We start from the raw sequence: 18369 nt of genomic DNA on the forward strand, positions 1-18369 counted from the left end.
TGCCGACACGCAGCTCCATTAGGGCCCTGGCTGCGCGCAGGAGCCGCCCCGGGCCCTGTCAGGCTGACCCCCGCCGCCCTCCTGCAGATCAGTCGGATTGAGTACATTCACTCAAAGAACTTCATCCACCGCGACGTGAAGCCGGATAACTTCCTCATGGGGCTGGGGAAGAAGGGCAACCTGGTCTACATCATAGACTTCGGCCTGGCCAAGAAGTACCGGGACGCCAGGACCCACCAGCACATCCCCTACCGTGAGAACAAAAACCTCACTGGGACGGCGCGGTACGCCTCCATCAACACGCACCTTGGCATCGGTGAGCCCTGCCGCGGGCCCAGGCTGCCTGGCGTGTTGGGCTCAGCTCAGAAAGGCCAGCCTCGGGAACCGGGAGTCAGCACGGGGGTGGCAGGCGGGCTTCAGGGACCGTGGCGCTGGGACTCTGAGGTGTGGTGGTGGGCAGGTAGACCAGGGCGGTGGGAGGGTTCCCTGGCAGCTGGGACACGGGTGTGGCTTATCTGGGAGCCACAGTTCTCTAATAGCACATCCAGGGCAGGTTCTTCAGCAGAGAATCCAAGTGTATTTTTTTGTGGTTTTCAGAGTTCATTTCCACAGTAAGTGTGTGCTTGCTGCTGCTGCCGTGAGCCAAGCTTTACCCACTTCCTCCTCTTTCCAGAACAATCTCGGAGGGACGACCTGGAATCGCTGGGCTATGTGCTCATGTACTTCAACCTGGGTTCCCTGCCCTGGCAGGGGCTGAAGGCTGCCACCAAGAGACAGAAATACGAACGCATCAGTGAGAAGAAGATGTCCACGCCCATTGAAGTGCTGTGCAAAGGCTACCCGTGTGCGTGGCCTCGGCCTGCCCTGCAGGGTCTCGGGGAGGGTGACCCAGGCAGGCCCTGAGAACCAGGGCTGGTTCTCCGGAACATCCGGAGCCACAGCTCAGGGCGTTTTCCTTTGTGTGTGGGGCTGCCTCTGGGACAGGTGCCCAGTGAAACCAAGCTGCTCTGTGCTGCTGCATTCTCCTTTAAAGATTTTTTATTGGCTTTTGGAGAGAGAGAAGCACTGATGGGCTGCCTCCTACCTGCCCCTACCAGGGATCGGGCCTGCGGCCGGGCATGTGCCCGGACCAGGGTCCAACGGCAGCCTGTGTCGCACGGATGACGCCCACTGCGGCCGGGGCACGCTGCATTTTCTCACCCTCCCAGCGCCTCCCTCCTGCACCGGGTGGCCGTGCTCAGGCTCCCTGTCCCGCCCCTGAGTGAGGAGGGGGTAAGCAGTGACGGTGCCTGTCGCCGGTGCTTCTGGTTACTCCGAGTTTCTTGTTTTACAGCCGAGTTTGCCACGTACCTGAATTTCTGCCGTTCGTTGCGTTTTGATGACAAGCCTGACTACTCGTACCTGAGACAGCTCTTCCGGAACCTGTTCCATCGCCAGGGCTTCTCCTACGACTACGTGTTCGACTGGAACATGCTCAAGTTTGTAAGTGGCATCGCCAGCTTGCTGGCCTTTCCCTGCGGACGAGAAACAGCCCTCCAGCCAGGCTGCGGCTGTCTGGCTCACGTGGGAGTGAGGCGAGCTGCCTGAGGGTCGGGCTCGGAGCGCGTTGGCTGCACTGGAGCTGGCGTTCCTGCCGGGAGAGGAGGGCCCAAGAAGCCAAGTGCCCACCGGGAGGCAAAGGCAGACAGGCAGGTGTGGGGGTGTCCACCGGTGCGAGGGTGTCCAGAGCCAGACCTCTCCACACGGAGTCTCCTCTCGTTGAAGGCTCATGGTTGTTACCACAGCTCTCGGGGGTGTGGTTCTGACCCCTGGGGTGTTGCGGTGTGGTGCCCACTTGTTCCTTACGCAGGAGGGGTGGCTGAGACTGAGGCTTCTGCCACAGGAGCTGAGGACCTGCCGAGCCTCCTGGCCTCTGCACCAGGGTGTGGCCTGGGAAGGTGCTGGGTGCCGAGCCTGACCTCGGCCCTGCAATAAGCTAGACTCGTGTTTGTTACTCGGTTTGTTCATCGATTGCCCGCGGGAATGCTGCAGGGGGTGGGGGCAGAGCTTGAACTTCAATTTGTTCCCGTCCAAGTGTGTGAGTTCCGTTAATTAATCTGCGGACATCACGGCCAGGATTCCAGCTGTTTTAGAACTTCCCTTCCTCTTCCCTCGGAAGCTCGTTCTGTTAGTCATGAGCTTCAAACAGGATTGGAGCCTTTCCAGGGTGACAGGTGGGCTGAGGAGCCGAGCCTCCTCGGGTGCAGAACTGGAAGCCTTTCCCTGCGGCGGGCAGGTCCCGTGCCGCCGGCGTGGGGCTGCAGCCTCCAGCGGGGAGGGTCCGCCACAGAGCCTGCCTGACGCAGACCCGGCCTGTGTGTCCACGGAGAGCCAGGTGGTGGGAGGAGGGCCCAGAGTCTGACATCAGAGGGACCTCCAGTCAGAGCCCCTCGGAGCCCCGTTCTGAACCTTCCTCGTGAGGGCCCGGCCGACCTTTTCTGTAAAAGGCCACGTAGGACACGGTTTTGGCTTTGCAGTCCGAGTGGTGCTGCGTCCACCCCACTCGGGTGTAGCGGGAAAGCCTGTGGGCGGGGTGTGGGCGGGACGTGTGCAGAAACAGATGGGTCTGGGTTTGGCCCGAAGGCCCAAGTTTGCAGACTCTTGCTGGCAGGGCTGGGAATCGTGTGTAAGCTTCCGTGTGCGGGAGCCTGGCTGTACCACGGGACGTGCCGGGCCCGGGCAGTGGCTTGGAACTGAGAGTGGAAGTGGCTGCCTGTGCCTGAGTCTACCCGGGGCCCCCCCAGGACAGGCCTGGCCTCTGCCCTTGGGACGGGAGCCCAGCATCACCTTTGCCCTGGGCTTGAGGTCTGGGCCAAGTGGACTGCTTCTGACGCCGCCCGCTGTCACGCCCTCAGGCGGTTTCCTGTCCCTGTGAATGCTGACAGAGAAGGGGTTGGAGGAAGTGCTGTAGCCATGGTGGGGTGTCCTCTGCTGCCCTGGGAAGTCGGAGGAGGCCTGGCTGCTCGCTCCCCGCTCGGGACGGGTGGGAGAAACATCTCACTGGCTTCCCCTTCTTCCAAACGCCCTGGTGTCTCTCAGGTTGCAGGAACCGCCACGGCCGAGGGGTGTCGTGCAGCCCTGCTCAGTTCTGGTCCCCTCCTCTTGCCTGCCTAGGGTGCCAGCCGGGCCGCCGACGATGCCGAGCGGGAGCGCCGGGACCGCGAGGAGCGACTGAGACACTCCCGAAATCCAGCCACGCGGGGGCTGCCTTCCACAGCCTCCGGCCGGCTGCGGGGCACACAGGAAGTGGCTGCTCCCACCCCCCTCACCCCTACCTCACACACTGGTGAGTGCTCCCGGGGCCCCAGCGCGAGCCACGTGACCACCCCACCTCCCAGCAGGTGGGGTTCTGTTAGGGTGTGACCTCGGGGGGAGCCAGCTCTGAGCAGGGTCTGGGCCGGCAGCCGCGCCTCCTGGGGTGCCTGTGTGTCCCTCTTCCAGCTCCCGAGGGTGGACAGGCCAGGGAGCAGCTTGGGATGTGCCTTACGAGTGTGTGTCTCACAGTGCCTCATCCTTGGCACACACACCCCCAGTCTCTCCATCCCCACTCCTTCCCCGTCCCTGACAGCAGCCCAGCAGAGCCCTGGGTAGCCTTCCCATGGGAGACCTGCGCTGGCGACCCCCTCGAGGGCTCTGCCCCCAGGCCTTGGGCAAGCTGCTGGGAGGCGAGAGGCGCAGTGTTGGCTGGGGGGCCTCCCTGTGGCTGCCCTGATGGCCAAGCGGGGTGCGGGGTGGTGTAGGCCGACTGGCCTGCTCTGGGTTGTGTGCTGAAGACAAAACCCTGGATGGAGCGTTAGGAGGCCTCACGCCCCCGCCTCTCCTTCAGCTAACACCTCTCCTCGGCCCGTGTCCGGCATGGAAAGGGAGCGGAAAGTGAGTATGCGGCTGCACCGTGGCGCCCCCGTCAACATCTCCTCGTCGGATCTTACGGGCCGACAAGATACCTCCCGCATGTCCACCTCACAGGTAGGCGCGCCGCTTGCCGGGGTGGGACACTGGCCGCAGGCTTCTCTCTGTTTGGACTGGTCTGTGGGCTCCAGGCGGTGGGGGGCGGGGGGTGAGGGCTTTGAAGGGTTGAGCTGATGAGGTGCCCTGGCCCCTGGCTGCTCTTGGCCCCGTGGTTGAGAGTCTCCGAGACCAGCTGTGTGGGTGCAGGGCGCGCTCCGCCGTGCGGGACAGGGAGCGGGGCCTCTTCTGCTCCAGCCAAGCTGGCCTCCGGCTCGGCGTCCCCGCGCACACTTGCCGCACTGTGCCCGCTGGCACTGGGTGTCTTGTAGGCACACCCAGCCTTGGGCTCTTCTCTCCTTGGCCAGGGGAGGGCTCTGGCGGTCGCGGCGGGTGGTGTGGGCAGAGGCCTGTTGGGGCCCAGCACCTGGTGACGTGCGTGGGTGAGGGTCCCCGTCTCGGCGTCCCTGTGCGCTTGTCCTCTGGGGGCCTCACACGGCATCCTCCACGTCTCCCTCTGCCCACGCGGGCTCCCGTTGCTGCGATTCTGTCTTGCAAGCGCCTCTCTCAGCACAACAGCTTTTTCCCTCGAGTACTGCCAGGGTCCCCTTCCAGGACAAGGGTGGTCAGGCGTCAGGACCCTGCCCCTGCTCCCGCGACCGTCCTGTGGGGTGTCGGGGGGAAGTCGGGTGCAGGTGGCACTCTGGTTCACTGTGATGCCACCTCGGTGTACAGGTAGCTCCTGGGCCCCACGGCCGGGCCTGGTGGATTCGGGGTGTGGCTTGTTGGTGAATGGGTGGCGTGGGCACGGTGGCTGGAGAGCTGCAGGACCTGCTGGTCTCTGGCAGAGGACCAGGTGTGCCAGGCGGAGCAGAGCTGACCACTCTGCACCAGCTGACCTCCTGACGAGTGACCCTGCTGGACATGGTGGGCTCTGTGCCTCGTCCTCCAGAGACTGAAGAAGATGCAGGTGGTTGGGATGTGGGGCTCAAGGGGTCTGGCCGGGGTGATGGTCCCCGCCCTCCTCCCTCTCCTCAGGGTGCAGCAGGGCTTCGGGGGCTCCTTCCCATGAGCCCTGGAATCCGTGAGTCAGCAGCGGGGACAGGTCCTGGGAGCCGTCCACCCCACCTGTGCGTGCAGTGGCGCTGTGGCCCCGGGCAGCTCTGGCAGGGATGCTAGGGGCTCTGTGTGGACTGGATGTCTGCATGTCGGGGACCCAGCCAGCACAGACCGAGGAAGGAGCAGGCCTGCCTTCTTAAGAAGAGAAAGTGTCTGACGGGTTGGGGTTATTGAGGAAGTGAAGGGTCAGAGGTCCCCAGGTGCCAGGCACTTGCAGGTGGGAGTCCAGCTCTTCTCCAGCGCGGACCGAGCGCAGCTCCGCGGCCATCCTGGGGGGGCTTAGCCGCCGCCGCCGCGAGCTTGTAACTCGGATCCTTTGCGCTCCTGTTCTCTCCCGCCATCCGGAGGAATGGGAGGCGGGCGGTAGTGTTGATCCACATACGGAGGGAGGGAGGGTCTCTGAGAGATGTGATTGGGGTGTTTCCCCTCCAAAAGCAGCACCTCAGCTTTTGTCACTGGTCACCCTAGAGATTTTTTCAGGATCTTCATGCAGAGGACACGGCCGAGGGAGGTGTGTCCTGATGCTCCGTCCCAGGCGTGTCTGTCTCTGGTTTCCTGGTCACCGCGGGCGGCTCCGTTAGGAGTTAGGAAGCTCTGAAAGGCCCCTGTGGGCCAGCATAAGACTCAGGGAAGGGCTGCCCCGTCTGCCCCGGCAGTTTGGAAGTTAAGGAGTGAGTGGAGTCCCGGCTTCCATGATTTTATAGCCTCCAGCCACACGTGCTCCCCAAAGAAAGGGGGTGAAGGAGGAGCAGCCATGCGTGCGTCCGCCTGCCTCCCCCGTGGCAGCATCTCTGTGCCCTCGAGGAGGAGACACACCTGGTGCCCATGCGCCCGGTCCAGCTTCAGCAGGAAGGGCCTCAGTGCCGTCGCCAGCTCGCCGGTCGCGAGACCTGCTGCCCCTCTCCAGCTGGGTGTGGGGGCGTCGACCTATGTCCCTCGTCCTGACCCCTGGCCAGCTGCGCTCACACTCTGCAGGAAGGGGCCGCTCCTCGCACCACGTCCTCGAGGGCAGTCGTGCTAGACCAGCCCCTGGCGCCTGTCCCTGCATCCCTGGCCCCCGGATGCCAGTGGCCGCACAGGGAGCTCACGGGCGTCCGGTGGGGGCCCCTGCGTGACGTGCGCTCGGTCCGGCAGTGCTGGCGGGGAGCGCTGCTCCGGCCATGTGCTGCGCGTAGTGTTGATCCGCATCCCGCCACCCGGTGAGGTCCCTCCTCGGTGTGTCCGGTCGTGTGTCGAGGGAGGCACAGGCTGCTCCGAGCAGTGACGAGGCCGGCAGCTGTGCGTCGTTCTCGCTCCCCCCACCCCCCGTCGGCCTTGGTGGCAGGTCATCTGGAAGAGCCACTGTCGGCTCTTGTTTGGGGGCAGGTGAGGCTGAGCTCCTGGGCGGTTCCTGGGGTCCCTTCTGAGGCCCCCCAGGCCAGTGCTGGTGGCGGCAAGGCGAGGCGAGGACACGCTTCTAGGAAAGGAGCCTCCTGCTGGGCCAGCCCGGGGCTCCCTTACCAACAGCTGTCTTTTCCCCCCACCTCAGAATAGCATTCCTTTCGAACACCACGGCAAGTAGCTGCACGTCTCCCGTTGGAAGGCAGCACTGGGTGAGTGTGCTCATGGCCGGTCTCTCCAACAGCAGGCACCAGGGCGGGCGGGCTGGCCCCTGCCCACAGGGAGCACGCAGGCGGGCTCGGTCTGCACGCCAGGAGCTGCAGCGTGAGCCCCTCTGCCAGTGCTTTCCCTCGTGGATTCCAGAACGGCGGTCAGGGCCCGTCGGGGGGTGGGGAGCGAGCAGGCTGTCGGGGCTCCTGAATGGGTGACCCCAGGGCCTGCTACTGTTGGGGAGCCGGACCCGGGCTCTGTAGGCGCGCTGGCTCCGGTGGCCCCAGGACCCCAGCCGCCGGGTCCGGCCGGTTGTCGGAGGGTGTCAGCCGTGCTCCGCTGAGGCCGCGCTTGGTGGGGCCTCTTGTGCTCTTGCTGCCGAGACTCCGGTGTCTCCGCGTCCTGGCTTTGCCACCTTCCTTCACGTTTATTCTGTCTTCCTCGTTTTACTTTTCTTTCCGAACCTGGTCTCTGCCCGGTATCTTGTCTCTGCTGTCGTGTGTACTAACCCGTCGCCCAGCGCTGCTCCTGCCGACGTGCATGGCTGGGCGCCCAGGCTGTGCTCCCGCCTGGGCCACGCTGGGCAGCTCCTTCCTGGATGGGGCTGCGGCTGGCGGCTCGGCCACGTGGACCTGCTGGGGCTTTCACACCACGGCGCTCTAGGAACCATCTCCATGGGAACTGCTTGTACCGCCCACCCCGGAGGGTGGGGACCCCAGTGCCCTTGGGGCCTGGCCCCAGGCTACTTGGGGGGGTGGCTGGGAGCCAGTGTCTCTCCCGCTTGGACTCTGTCCTGTCGTTGACGAGCTTCTCGGCCGCCTGCATGCCTCTTCCTCTTCCGTCTCCTGTCGCTGTTCCGCTGAGCACGTCCTGGCCGCAGAGGGAGCCCTGGAGCAGCCGGGGGCACGGGCGTCCAGAGGGGGCGAGGCGGCGTCTGTCCCCTTCCTCCCAGGGCACCTCACTGGCGGACCGGCCCGCCCCGGCCGCACGCTGACCTTGTCCTGTGCTTTGGCTCCGACAGATTCCCGGTCGGGTGGCTTCCAGTGCTCTTCAGTCTGTCGTGCACCGATGAGCTCCTTTGTGCTGTGAAGGGCAGCACTGCATGGCTGATCTCCTGTTACATGGCTTTCCTAGTGACGCTCCCCGGGCTAGGACACCGGGCACTCTCCAGGCCACCCACCCAGCAACGCCCGTGGGGAAAGCACACAGACTAACCGGACAGACTCCAAGCGCTGCCACCGCCGGGCTCCACGGAGGCCCCGTGGACTGTTGTCCCAGGGCTGGGAAGACGCCGCGTGAGTGCCAGACACTTGCAGACAGCAGACTCCCGATCCAGAGCCTCTCGGTCCTCCCTGCCGCGGTGGCGCCGCGCGCCCTGATGAGTCTGCTGTAACCACCACCTTCTACTTGGTTCTGACAGTTTTGTATCATTTTGCTAAAAATTACTGGCTTAAATCTGTGTAAAGAAATCTTTTCATTGTTCTTCTTGTCTGTTTCTGCGGTCTTAAAAAAGACGACCTCAGTGTCCCGCCTCAGACACCGGCGTGGCGTTCTGTAGACCGAGGTGGGCGCGGGCACCCCTGCTGCCAGTGATGTTTCCTGCTTCTGTTCGGTGTGGTCCACTGTGGAGGGGTGTTCTCCCGGAAATTGTCACGTGTACACGTGTGTAACATGTGTCTGTGCGTGTTGTGTGCTGTGTCCTGTGACCTCTCCTGGTTTTGGCCATCACTCCCTTCCACCGTCACTGAGCCGCCAGGACTCGAGTCGTCAGAGCCGTTAGAGAGCAAGGGCGTCGTGGTGCTTCTGGCGGAGCCGAGCGCCGATGCCACCTTTCCAGACGCGGCAGCGGACGCCAGGTGCCTAGGACCCGGGACCCAAGACTCGGAAGCGGAGGCTGCGCCGGGCCCTCCTGGGTTGTGCGCGGTTACTTTGCTGATGGTTGTTGCCTCAATGCCTTCGGATTTGGGGGCATTTTCTAGACAGACTGTAAATATTAGCGGTGCAGAGTGGCCCTTACCGTGTGCTAACATCTGTGTACTCAACATCTGTCCACCTGGGATGCAAGTTTGCCCAGAAAGAGGCCGGCCCAAGGGAGCCCCCTCTGAGGTGCCCAGAAGCAAGTGACCCGTGACCTGAGGCCCAGGAGGAGGGTGTGTCCTGCTTTCTGAGCCCGAGGACGGGAAGCAGGCCGGGCCGGGCTCCCCAGGCGGTGGCAGAGTAGACAGGAGCCCCGTCTCGGAACGGGGCACAATGCATACATTCGTAGGTACTTCCACTCCCTGTCACCCACTGCAGAGGTGTTTGGAAACTGGGGAGCTTGTAGGAAGCTATTAGCCTTTAAAGGTGTTCAGGTCCGTGTCCCTCCTGCCCCAAGTCCCACAGCACGGGCGCTGGTCCTGGGACGCCCGGCGTGGGTGGGTGCACCGACGCACAGCTGGCTGCCCTGCAGGTGCTGGGGGACGTGGCCGGGTGGGTGGGTCAGGGCAGGGGGCTTCCTCGGGAGGTGTGAGCCGCGGCACCCCACCAAGCCCTCCCACTGGCTGCAGACAGTGCCGCATCGATCGCCCCCACACGAGCCAGTGTCTGCAGCCCGTGTGGGTGGTGTCCGACCTGTGCATCTGTGTGACCACTGTGTTTGTGTACTTACCGCACCGTGTAAATAATAAACATACGACGTCTACCTTTCCTCCCCGCCAGCACGTGTCTTTATTCCGTCAGGGAGCTTCAGTGTGGGGGCCGCTTTCTGAGACCGGGAGCGGGCGGATGGGTGGGGGTGGGGCCGCCGCACTTGTCATTGGCCCGTTCCTGAGGCCTCGCAGGTGGGGGCATGTGGACCCTTCCAGGCGTGCTGAGCGCCTCAGGGTCCTTCCTAGTGTCCCCAGGGCATGACTCCAGGGGCGGCCAGTCCTCTCACGAGCCAGGCCCTTTGGGCGCAGGGGTGGGGACGGCTACTTCTGCTGCTCCTGGCCAGCAGGGGTGAGGCAGCTCAGGGTGAGAGGGAGGGTGGAAGCCACGGGGGCACTCAGTCCTGATCAGTAAGCCCGGGAAGTCCGTGACGGCATGCAGGCTGAGCTCCCCGCGGGAGAAGGCAGTGGGCTGCCGAGCCACGGGCCTTGGGGCGGCCCTTCCAAACCTGACAAGCTTTGCCCAGGCCCATCTGGCCCACCTCCCACGAGGGGTCCGTAGAGGTAGGGCTACGCCTTGACCTGGGAGTGCCGGCTGAGGGTTCAGCAGAGAGGGTGCCGGGCAGGGCCCCAGGCCTGCGGGGCTGCGGGGAGGTGCCTGGCTGCGGCGCCGAGCTCCCGGGCGGTGTCCTGTCCTGGTGACCGAGCCCAGAGGTGAGCCCTCGCTTGCTTTTCGTTGCAGAGGAGCAGAGACGTGGCGTCTCTCCGGCTGCACTCGGCCCGCCAGGGCACCCGCTGCCGGCCCCAGCGCCCTCGACGCACCACCTACTGAGGCGGCCCCAGCGGCCTCCGATCGGGTTCTCAGCCACGCAGGCGCACTGGCCATGAGGGCAGGTGGGTGCGAGGGACCTGGGCAAGGCTCGCAGGGCTGGTCAAGGAGGACGGGGAGCAGATAGGACCCGGGTGCTGACCGTATGGGGCCAGGCAGCCGCCTGAGGGGTGAGTCAATAGAAGGCAGGACCTAGTGGTCACACCGAGGGGATCCCAGGTGCCGGCGCAGGGCCCTCGGCCAGCAGCCCCTTCGTTGAGAAAGTGGGATTTGGGGGGAGCGGTAGACCACGCCATACCTCAAGCCAAACTCCGCTCCTCCGACGCGCAGGTTTATTCCAGACCTCCCAGGGGTGCAGGAGGGAGCAGTCCCCAGACACTCAGGGTGGCGAAGGGCATGGTGGGTGCAGACAGGGAAGGAGGGCCTGGCCCCACCCTCTGATTACAGTCTCCAAAGTGTGGGTTTCTAGATCCTTGAGCCCAGCTGTGGGCACCGGGCTCTCCTGGGGTCAGCAGGCCGGGTGCCGACGCGTATAACCTGGGGCTTGGCTTCACCACAGATCTGCTTTGGAATGACACGGTCCCCACCCGCCACCTCCCCCGAGAAACTGATCAGGTGACGATCCCCTGCCAGGGGGGGGGGCCCCCCGCCTGAGATAGTCCTGTTTGTGAAATAAATATGAACCTTGACAGCCTCCGTCCGGTTCCCTGCGCCCCGCCGCTCCGAGCTCAGACGCTGGTTTCCGGGGTGTGAGCCACCTCCCCTTTCTTCTCAGGCTCCGCCTTCAGGAAGTGCTCCACCTCCCTTGAGTCCACCCCGTCCCTGTCGTCTGCAGGGGGCTTGGGGCTCTCGCCCCCCTTGGCGGCCCCCGCGGGCTTCCTCCCGATGCAGAAGAAGTTGCCCAGCAGCAGCACCAGGGAGGCGGCCAGCACCTCGGCCCCGGCCAGGATGAACACGTACTGGTAGACGTGCGTGGCGTCCAGGAGGCGGCCTGCGGAGGGGACAGCGTCAGCATGGCCTGGCCCCCACCCCATCGCCCCCGTGCCTTCCCGACACCTGCTGGCTGTGCGCTGGGGGCAGGGGGGCGGCCTGGCGAGGCCGGGCAGGGGGAGGGCTTCCTCCTGCTCAGGACCCTCCCACAGTGAGTCCCCTTCCTGGGACGGGCCCGTGCTGGAACCGGGGGTCTGGCCGGGGCTCCCCGCTGCCCAGCTCACCTCCGGACGGGGGCCCAATGAGCACGGCGATGGCCTCCAGCAGCAGCACGAGGCCGATGGCGCTGGAGAAGGTGTGGGTGCCCACGATGGCCATGAGCACCTCGAACTGCAGGGCGCCCACCATGCCGTAGGAGATGCCGAAGAAGACGCAGAAGACCGCCAGGCCCCCGTAGTCGCTGGCCGTGGAGCCCGTGAGGTCGGTGAACCCGTTGAAGAACATGGCGAAGCTGAAGAGGTAGACGGAGTAGGGGCGCACCTTGGGGAGCCCCGCGATGAAGCCGGCGGCCGGGCGGGCGAAGATGTCCACGAAGCCCAGCACGGTCAGCAGGAAGGCGGCCCGCGTGTCCGGCACGCCCAGGTCCTTGGCGTAGCTCACCACGAACACAGGCGGCACGAAGAGGCCCAGCACCATGATGGAGGCGGCCGCCGCGTAGATGACGAAGCCGCGGTCCCTGAAGACGCTCAGGTCCAGCAGCCGCCTGGCTGGCCTCTGGGGCCCGGGCCCCGGCCCCCCCGCCCCCGCCCGGGGCGCCTCCAGGGGCCGCATGAGCGCGGCACACGCGCAGCAGTTGAGCAGCAGGCCGCCGAGGATGAGGAAGCCCCCACGCCAGCCATACTGGTCCTGCAGCAGCTGCCCCAGCGGGGACAGGGCGCACAGGAACACGGGGCTGCCTGCCGCCGCCAGCCCGTTGGCCATGGGGCGCCGCTTGTTGAAGTAACGGTTGAGCATGATGAGCGAGGGCTGGAAGTTGAGCGCCAAACCCAAGCCTGCAGCAGGGGGAGCAGGGGGAGCAGAGGGTGAGAGCTGGCCCTGCCCCTGGGCCTGCCCACCCCGCCCACCCCGCCCGCCCCTTGTGTCCCCCACACAGGCTCCTGCCTAAATGGTTCTTCTTTGTGGGTCTGAGGGGTGTCGACGTGGGGAGACCCAACGTGTGCACGGGGCCCCTGTCACCACCGGACCCGCGGGAGACACAGACGGGAAAGAGGGACAGGCTGGCGCCGAGGGTGGGATGACAGGGGACTTCTCCTCCACGGACCTGACCCGCCGCCGTCCCCACGCGCCCTGCCTCCCGCCCTGGCCAGCCCGCTCACCGGTCAGGACGCCCGTGGTGAGGTACAGCTCAATGACGCTCCTGCAGAAGGAGGCGGCCACCATGCCCAGGGATGCCAGAAGGCCGCCCACCAGCATGACCGGCCGGCAGCCGAAGCGGTTCACACACACGCTGCAGAGCGGGCCTGGGGAGGACAGCGCTGAGTGGCAGCCCACCCCCACCCCCGACGCCTGGCCCAGCTCCCCGCCCAGCCTAAGAGACCACAGTTCACATGCAGGGGTTCCCCGGGGAGTGTCTCCTGCTGGTGGTCCCCAGGCACTGAGAACCCACGTCTGTGAAGAGGGGCCGGCCTTGTGTGCTGGGACCGCACAGCTGGGCAGATGAGGCTGGGCCGGCGGCTCCCAGACAAACAGGCTAGGCCCACCCGGGCCAGATGGGCCCCTCAACTGCCCAGGCCCTCACCTGCCCAGGCCCTCACCTGCCCCTGGCCCTCACCTGCCCCCGGCCCTCACCTGCCCCAGGTCCTCACCTGTCCCCGACCCTCACCTGTCCCCGACCCTCACCTGCCCAGGCCCTCACCTGTCCCTGGCCCTCACCTGCCCCTGGCCCTCACCTGCCCCAGGCCCTCACCTGCCCCAGGCCCTCACCTGCCCCTGGCCCTCACCTGCCCCAGGCCCTCACCTGCCCCTGGCCCTCACCTGTCCCCGGCCCTCACCTGCCCCCGGCCCTCACCTGCCCCCGGCCCTCACCTGCCCCCGGCCCTCACCTGTCCCCGGCCCTCACCTGCCCCCGGCCCTCACCTGCCCCGACCCTCACCTGCCCCCGACCCTCACCTGCCCCCGGCCCTCACCTGCCCCCGGCCCTCACCTGCCCCAGGCCCTCACCTGCCCCTGGCCCTCACCTGCCCCTGACCCTCACCTGCCCCTGACCCTCACCTGCCCCTGGCCCTCACCTGTGCCGTACAGCATGGCCAGCAGGATGGAGGAGATCCAGGCCGTGTCACTGTAGCCGATACCAAACTCGAGCATGAGCTCCTTGAAGAAGACGCTGACCGCTTTGGGGAAGGCGTAGGAGAAGCCTGTGATGACGAAGCAGCCCAGGAGGACGGCCCAGCCCCAGCCCCCATCAGGGGCCTTGACACCTGTGGGGCCCTCATCCACCACGGCCCCTCCCATGGCCAGGAGGGTGGGTTCCGCGTCCCTGAGAGAGAGAAAGCCAGGCTCACTGGCTGTCAGGTGCCACCCAGCCACCACCCAGGAGTGAGGACAGGACAGGCATAGCACACACCAAGGGCTACACCAGGCCACGCCCCTCCTCAGCCCAGCCCCGCCCCCAGCCAGAGCCCAGCTCTGGCCGCTCCCTGTAGCTCCCCCTGTGCCCCCCCCCCATGCTGGGCCCACCCCCCGCAGCTGAGGCTGAGGCAGGCCCCTGGGGGACCTGGGCCCGATCTGGGGGTGGTAGCCCTTGAGACCTAAACTAGACCAGGCCAGCCTCTCTCTCCCACTGCCAGGGAGATGGGCTGCCCCATGCTTGCACTGACCGAGGGAGAGCCTGAAGATGGGGGGCAGGTTCACCCAGGGCAGGACAGGCCTCCGTGCCCTCTGTCCACACGGCAGACCCCACCTGGTCGCCCTGCCCACCCCTGCTCCTCCACCCGTTACTAGGCACAGGCCACAGCTCCTGGGGAGAGGCTGAGGCCTCCGGAACATTCAAGGAAGAGCTGGGGCGGGCAGCAGGGGCCCAGCCCAGTTGCCCCTCGGAGGCTGGAGTTTAACCCCTCGGGCGAGGGCGGGGTGGGCAGGGCGTCCCATCAGCCCCCTGGAGAAAACCATGCCAGCCCAGGCTGCCCAGGCTGCACCCATCGCCCCACAAACCCCGCAGCAGCCAGGAGCTGATCCCCCTTTAAATCCCAGGAATTTGGCTTGAGGCTGGAGATCGGCCCCCCTCTGTCCTCACCCGCCGCCCCGTGCTGTCCAGCCGATCCTGGCACCAAAAGCCTAATCCCAGATCAGCCTGGCGCCCCGTCCGCCCACCTCACTGCACAGAAGCTGTTCCGAGGGGAGCCGCCTCCTGGTGCGGGTGTGGGGAAGGAGGCCCGTCACGAGGCCGGGCTGGTTCAGCGCCACCCGCCTGCGGCCACTGCGTCTGTCCGTCTGTCCGTGCCTGCGTGTGCTCTGTGGGGAGATGCGATGTGTAGCATTTGCAGACCCTGTGGTTGAAGTACTCCACCTGCTCTGAGGCCAGCCACTTCCTGATGTCCCCTTCCCATCAGCCCGCCTGCCCCTGGGCTTGCGGTCTGTCCTGGCCCTTTCCCTCAGACCCCCCTGACCTAGCACCTCCCCTAGGGTGGCCCACTAGGCATCAGAGGCCACAGGGACCCTGGGACAGGACTCCAGAGAGGACGAGGGCCTCTGTCCTGGACCAGCTGAGCTCAGGTTCAGGGTGGAGGGCAAGGGATGTGCAAATAAGACAACTCTCCACCCAGCACCCAGCACCCAGGCCACGGTGCTGTGCCCTCAGGGGCCTGATGGAAAGGTCTGGGGGGGTCTGACTTGGGGGGATGTTTTTCAAGGGCTTCCTGTGTGAGTCCAAGCAGCAGCTGCTGCCCACGAACACCACTGTTTGGTGACCGGACCCCCAGGGGCCAGCCCGCGGTCAGGGTGAGGACAGCGACACAGCCCACTGGAGCAGAGCAGCCCCACCTGCCTGCCCCCGCCCCCCCGGGTCAGGGACTATTCTGGGAAGCCCAAGAGAAGCTCCCCCCTCTCCGCACCCCGACCTCAGTGCCCTGTGTCCTGGCCGTTCCTGTCTTCAGCGACCAACCCTGGGGTGTTTCTGAAGCCAAGGGCTGCGCAGCGGTGCAGGGGTGGCTGACAGGTACCCAGGGGCGCCCCAACCAAGGGAGCCCCCTCCTCCTGCAAACTCGCCTGCAGCCCCGTGGCCTGGCACAGCCCAGAGTGGCCCGGCACAGCCCAGAGTGGACCGCTGCATCTGAGGCACAGGGGGACCCCGAAGCCCCAGCGGCTCTGCAGACGGCTTCTCCAGCTAACCCCCAGCTGCTGCGGGACAGGCCACCCTGGGACGGCCCCCACCCCACTCCCCACCCGAGCCAGTCCTCAAAGGGAGGCTTCTCAGGGAGGTGTTGATTTGCACGTGGCGGCTGGGGGGGGGGAGATGGTGGGCGAGCAGGGAAGGGGGAGGCTCTAGTTTGGGGTAAAGAGAGCAGGGCCCTACAAATGTACGGATGCACCAAAGGGGCGGATGTCCGTGAGCAAAATGGCCCCGTCCAGCCAGCCAGGCGGCCGGCGTGGGAGATCGAGGAGGGCCTGCCAGACACAGGGCCGCTGATGTTCCGAGGAAAACCCTGCTGCTGCCAGTCTAGGCCCGGGACGGGAGGAGTGCCCCTCCAGGGCGGGGGCACTGTTGGGCACCCTCCCTGCGGTGCCCAGGAAGGCGGCACGGGCACAGGAGTGGGTACACGTCGCCTGGGTGGCCTTTTGTGACATTTACCCTCCCAGGGAAGCATGCAAACCATGTCCCCAGCCCAGAAATAACCTCCTCTGCGCCTTGGAAAGCCGATCCCCCAGGTGGGGTGTCTGGCCGCTTCTGGGCCAGGCAGGGCTCCCGGGGCGCTGCCCCCCTCCCCCAGCCTAGACATCGGGGAGCTGAGCAGCGGAGAGCTGGAGGAGTGGGCATGGGGGTCCCTTGGAGCTTCCCGTTCATCAGCTCCCACATCTGCGATCCAGAAAGTCTGTCCCCCCAGGCTGGGTGCAGGACCCCAGATGCTCCCGCCTGCGTGCAAAGCTGTGTCTGGAGGGAGGTGCTTGGGCCTTTTCCGGGTCATGGATGGGCCCACCCCCCTGGCCCTGGGCCCTCCTTCCCCGGTGCGGCCAGTGCCCCTGCGTGCCTGGAGCCCTGCAGGCTCTACGGTGCGCTCCCATCTTGCAAGGCTGGGGGCGGGGGGGGGGGGGGGGGGGGGGCAGAAACTCTGTCCCAGCGGGGAGGGGGGCAGGTGTAGGGAGGGAGTTGGCGGGGAGAGGGAGCCAGGGACCCCGAGCTGCACACGCCCCCCAGCCAGGTGGACGCGCCTTCCGCTCCAGCTTCCGGCTGGGCACACGGGGGTCGGGGCGCTGGGGGAGACGAGGCGGGGCGCGGGCAGGCAGGATGCTCCGCCGCCGGGACGTGGGGGACGTGACCGCGCGCCCAGGGAGGAGCCGCCGTATTGCCTGGAGTAGGCGCCCGCCCGTCCGCTACCGTAATAGCCGGCGCGCACGCCACGTGCAGGGCCGCCGGGTCAGGTCCGGGAGCCCCGGGAACCCCCGGCTCCACCGCTTCCTTTCCCTCCGCGGGGGCGGCCCTCACCCGGGTCGCTGGGATGGCGCCCCCTACCGGCCCATTTCACAGATGGGAACGGAGGCAGCGCTGGGAGGAGACCCAGACCCTGCCCGCCCGCCCTCCCGGCGGCCGGCCCAGCGCCCAGCGCCCAGGCCTGATTCTAGGCGCCTGATGGGTCAGTGGCTGCGTGGAGGCTTCTCCACTCGCCCTCTCCACACACGCTCCCCGGCCCCTGGCCCCTGGTGGGGAGCACGGCCCCCTCTTGCTGCCCCTCTCCACGGAGGTGTCCCCGGGAGTCAGGGAGAGCCAGGTGGCCTCCCGGGTGTCAGCCCTGCCCCAGGTCACCTGGGGTCACTACACAATCCGCTCTGTGACCAGGCCTCCCATGCCCACACCAGGCTCTGTCCACACACAGGCTGCTGGGCAGGAAGGCCCGCGCCCGCCTGGACACTGCCCCAGTGTGCTCAGCGCCTGGGCAGGCAGACCGCCCACCCGCCCACCGTGGGAGAGGCCTCACCCCACCCACGCCCCGGAGACGGCCAACCTCCACGACACAGTCCCTCCCTCCCCAGGACCCACCTGATCCAGCAGACCCCTAGACGTCACGGTGAGGCCGGAGGACCCCGGAAACCACCCGCACAGCACCCACCTGCTCCTGGCTTTGCACAAGCCGGGCGGGCCTGGGTTGCCTGGGGGAGCGCCCAGCTGCCATCCGCTGACCTTCAGACCTCCCAGCCCGGCCATGGTCATCACAGAGTCCCGTCCGCCCAGCACCTCTGGGACAGAGAAGCCCTCTGGCCCTCTCTCCTGCCCCTCAGTCAGTCTCTCACCCAGACGCCAGGCCCCCCCCCACCCCCACCCCCAAGGTGCAACTCCCATCCCCTCACACACCTCCGGCCACAGGCAGGCCTGGCCCGCCAAGTAGGTAGGTGCGTTATCAACCCATTTTCATGTAAGTAAACCGAGGCCCCACCTGGTTTTCCCACAGGTGGGCGGCCAGGGAGAGGCGGTGAGACCAGCTCAGTCCACGCCGGGGTGGAACCCGCTGCCCCAGGGCGGGTTTGGGCTGGGGCGTGTGTAGGTGAGGCGAGAAGGGGAAGGAGAGACGGGTGAGGCCGGCCCTCGGGCAACCCCCCTTCTCCCCACTCCCTCGGGGAGCGAACCCCACCAAATATAGCCCGCAGGCCTGGGCCGGGCTATTTATACCCGGGACTCCCTGGGCCTCCGGGCGCAGCCACCTCCTGGCGGGAGCACAGCCCCCGGGGGCCGCCCGACGGAGGGGCGCCCCGGCCGGGCAGGGGGAGGGGACAGCGGGCGGCCCGGGTCCGAGGCACCGCCGGCTCTCCGGGACCCCTGGTTCGGGACCCGGGCAGGAGGGGAGGCTAGTCCGAGCCCGGGCATCCGGACCAGGAGAGGAAGGGGCGAGGGGGGCGAACGCGGGGACTCCGCGCGGGGCGGTTCGGAGGGTCCCGAGTTCAAGCCTCCGGCCCGGGTCCCGCGGAGCATCCGGCCGAGCCTACCTGCGCCCACTCGCTGGCCCGCGTCCGCCCGCCCAGTGCCTGGCCCGCGCGCGCTGGGGGCACTCGGTGCTCTGGTCGCTGGCGCGGCACGTCCCCCGCTCA

At 66.8% G+C, this 18369-nt stretch overlaps 2 protein-coding genes across 4 annotated transcripts in view; one reads left to right on the plus strand and one right to left on the minus strand.

The window, feature by feature from the left end:
* Positions 1–10840, plus strand: part of CSNK1D (casein kinase 1 delta) — a 27956-nt gene extending 17116 nt beyond the window's left edge. The window contains exons 4-10 of one of the 3 annotated variants that reach the window (XM_080681224.1): positions 88–316; positions 674–844; positions 1334–1482; positions 3154–3325; positions 3866–4005; positions 10060–10211; positions 10706–10840. In XM_080681224.1, coding sequence (XP_080537350.1) covers positions 88–316; positions 674–844; positions 1334–1482; positions 3154–3325; positions 3866–4005; positions 10060–10149 — 951 coding nt within the window. In that variant the 3' untranslated portion in view covers positions 10150–10211; positions 10706–10840. Of the gene's footprint in view, positions 1–87; positions 317–673; positions 845–1333; positions 1483–3153; positions 3326–3865; positions 4006–6631; positions 6696–7714; positions 8176–10059; positions 10212–10705 lie in introns of those variants that run through there. The other 2 variants (XM_080681226.1, XM_080681225.1) reach the window with 2 other exon arrangements.
* SLC16A3 (solute carrier family 16 member 3) lies at positions 10458–14584 on the minus strand. Its single transcript, XM_080681221.1, has 5 exons — positions 14446–14584; positions 13365–13612; positions 12453–12596; positions 11361–12128; positions 10458–11137 (listed from the first exon to the last, which is right to left on the minus strand). The coding sequence occupies exons 2-5, from the start codon at positions 13585–13587 to the stop codon at positions 10875–10877; spliced, it is 1398 nt and encodes a 465-aa protein (XP_080537347.1). The 5' UTR covers positions 13588–13612; positions 14446–14584; the 3' UTR covers positions 10458–10874.
* Between the last annotated feature and the right edge of the window lie 3785 nt (positions 14585–18369).

This window comes from Plecotus auritus (assembly GCF_963455305.1).
Source record: "Plecotus auritus genome assembly, chromosome: 7".
NCBI lineage: Eukaryota > Metazoa > Chordata > Mammalia > Chiroptera > Vespertilionidae > Plecotus > Plecotus auritus.

Excerpts from the sequence above, each read along its gene's own strand:
- SLC16A3 (XM_080681221.1), bottom strand. The coding sequence starts at position 13,587 with ATGGGAGGGGCCGTGGTGGATGAGGGCCCCACAGGTGTCAAGGCCCCT. Across the intron at positions 12,129-12,452 it reads CACCACGGGCGTCCTGACCG|GCTTGGGTTTGGCGCTCAAC; the intron begins GTGAGCGGGCTG and ends CCCCTGCTGCAG. Across the intron at positions 11,138-11,360 it reads CATTGGGCCCCCGTCCGGAG|GCCGCCTCCTGGACGCCACG; the intron begins GTGAGCTGGGCA and ends TCCCCTCCGCAG.